Source organism: Sminthopsis crassicaudata, chromosome 3 (genome assembly GCF_048593235.1).
Source record: "Sminthopsis crassicaudata isolate SCR6 chromosome 3, ASM4859323v1, whole genome shotgun sequence".
Taxonomy (NCBI): domain Eukaryota; kingdom Metazoa; phylum Chordata; class Mammalia; order Dasyuromorphia; family Dasyuridae; genus Sminthopsis; species Sminthopsis crassicaudata.
The window spans coordinates 222581608-222583831 of NC_133619.1; the positions used below are offsets into that span (position 1 = coordinate 222581608).

At 34.2% G+C, this 2224-nt stretch overlaps 1 protein-coding gene across 1 annotated transcript; it reads left to right on the plus strand.

Moving 5' to 3' along the window:
- The first annotated feature begins 945 nt into the window (after positions 1–945).
- LOC141559437 (claudin-34-like) lies at positions 946–1742 on the plus strand. Its single transcript, XM_074297310.1, has one exon. The coding sequence runs from the start codon at positions 946–948 to the stop codon at positions 1648–1650; it is 705 nt and encodes a 234-aa protein (XP_074153411.1). The 3' UTR covers positions 1651–1742.
- Positions 1743–2224: the final 482 nt, after the last annotated feature.

Genomic DNA, 2224 nt, shown 5'->3' on the forward strand with positions numbered 1-2224 from the left:
AATATAATAAAAGTAACAGTTCTATACAAATTAATTTTCTTATTCAGTGCCATATCAATTAAGCTATCAAAAAATATTTTACAGAGATGGAACAAATACTAACTGGAAGAAGAAAAGGTCCAAAATACAGCTTAATACTTTTTCTTATAACATTATAGACTTAGAACTGAAAGGGACCTTAAAGTCATCAGGCCTACCTCTTTCATTTTATCGAGGTGGAAACTGAGGTTGAGAAGTCATACAGCTAGTAAGTGTCTGAGGCAAAATTTGTTTTTGTTTTTGTTTTATTTTATTTTTATTATATTTACATTTATTTTATTTTATTTTTCCTTCAACTCTCAAGCTTTGCCCTAGTCACTGTGGGCAGAAAGAAAATACAATGCAAATTCAGTTTCCACAGTTTTCTTTCTGGATACAGATGATATTTTCCATTCCAGGTTTATTGGAATTGAGACAGAATAATGAGCTCAAGTTTTTCTGACTGCATGTCCAGTGCCCTATCCCCTACCCTACGTTGTATATTTATATAATTGTGTTATTTTTCCTAATTGGAAGAATTCATATCAACATTGTAATGTTGTGCCTGAATTCCTATGGCAACTCCAATATTGACTGTTTCCATCTTTCATTTAAATTATTCTCAATTATTAATTAATTAAATTAGTGTGATGTAAAGTTTTACAGATGTTTTAATGTGAATATCTGTTATTATTAGTGATTTGGAGTATCTTTAGATATGGTTGTTGATAATTGGCATTTTTTTATAAACTTTGTCCAGTTATCTATTTGACACTTCTTCTGTACTTGTGTCAACCTCTGAACCTTCCCTTCTCTTAGATTTCCTTCTTTCTGTTTATGGTATTACAGTCACACGGTACAATAGTAACCTATGTTTATTTTTAGGCCAGCCATAACTACCTGCTATTTCCTGAAGCCATCCAGGCCATGAGCTCCTATTTCACTAGGAGTAACCTTCAACTCTCAAGCTTTGCCCTAGTCACTGTGGGTTGGATCCTCTCACTTGCCTCCATGGGACGAATGGATTGGAGGGTGTGGCATTTGGAGGAGAACCCATCTTCCATGGTCTCTTCTGGCATCACTTGGGTGGGGATCTGGAAAGTGTGCTTTTACAGCACCATCCTGCATCCTCCTCCTCAGGAAAAATCTGGCAAAATCTGCCACTCTTATATCAAGTATGATAATTTTCTTCCTCAAGACTTTAGGATTGTTCAGAACATCTTTCTGTTTGCTTGCATTCTGGGGGCCATGGGAAAAGTCTCTATTACCATTGCAATGAGGAATTTTTATCTGGGAATTCCTCAGAGGTCAGCAATATGTAATCCATTCACCATTGGAGGATTCTTTTATATATCTGCTGGGATCTGCATCTTAATTTGTGTAATTTGGAATTATCACTCTGTGTTTACAAATGAGAGTATAACTTTCCCTGATACTTTCCATATCCCTCCCAGTCCAGAAACACAGGAAATAGGGGATGCAGTGAGCATGGCTATTATAGCTGCCATCCTGATGTTGCTAGGTGGGATATTTTTCCTGTCTCTTAAAGGTGGAAAACATACTGGAACATCATCAAATGTTGAAACTTCCAAATCAAAGAGAAAATTTTTTAAGATAAAAGAAAAAAATTGAAGTACACTGGACCTTGAGTTAATCTTTTCAGCAGCCACAATAAAAGACTACAAGTCCTGGAACCATATATACCATTAATCAAAAGAACTAGACCTGCAACCAAAAATATATCCAGCAAAATTATCCATAATATTGAATGAAAAACATGGATATTCAACAAACCAGTATGTTTTCTGGATCTTGTCTCAAGCAAACTCAAACTTAATAGAAAATTTAACATAAGAGCCAATATCAAAGATTAATTTCAAGGAATTTAACATGGACCAATTGCTTTTTTTCACATGAAAAAATATTTCCAATAAATTTTCATATTTCAATATTTCCATAAACCAAATGTTTAAGATTAATATCAGTAATTGGGTAACTAAAAAGAAATATTGAGGCAGAGTGAGTTATGGTTTGATTCTAAAAAGCAAAACTGTCCAGGTAAAGATAAAAATAATGTTAAACAAATGAGGTGCAGAGGAATAAGACAGTGACATTAGAAGGAGGAAGGGGACTTGTAGTTCTGAAAACCTCGCATTTGGAATGGATTAAATAGGCAACATTACCTATTTATTATGAAGGATATAGC

Bases quoted from the DNA above. Each gene is read 5' to 3' on its own strand.
- LOC141559437 (XM_074297310.1), top strand. From the start codon at position 946: ATGAGCTCCTATTTCACTAGGAGTAACCTTCAACTCTCAAGCTTTGCC.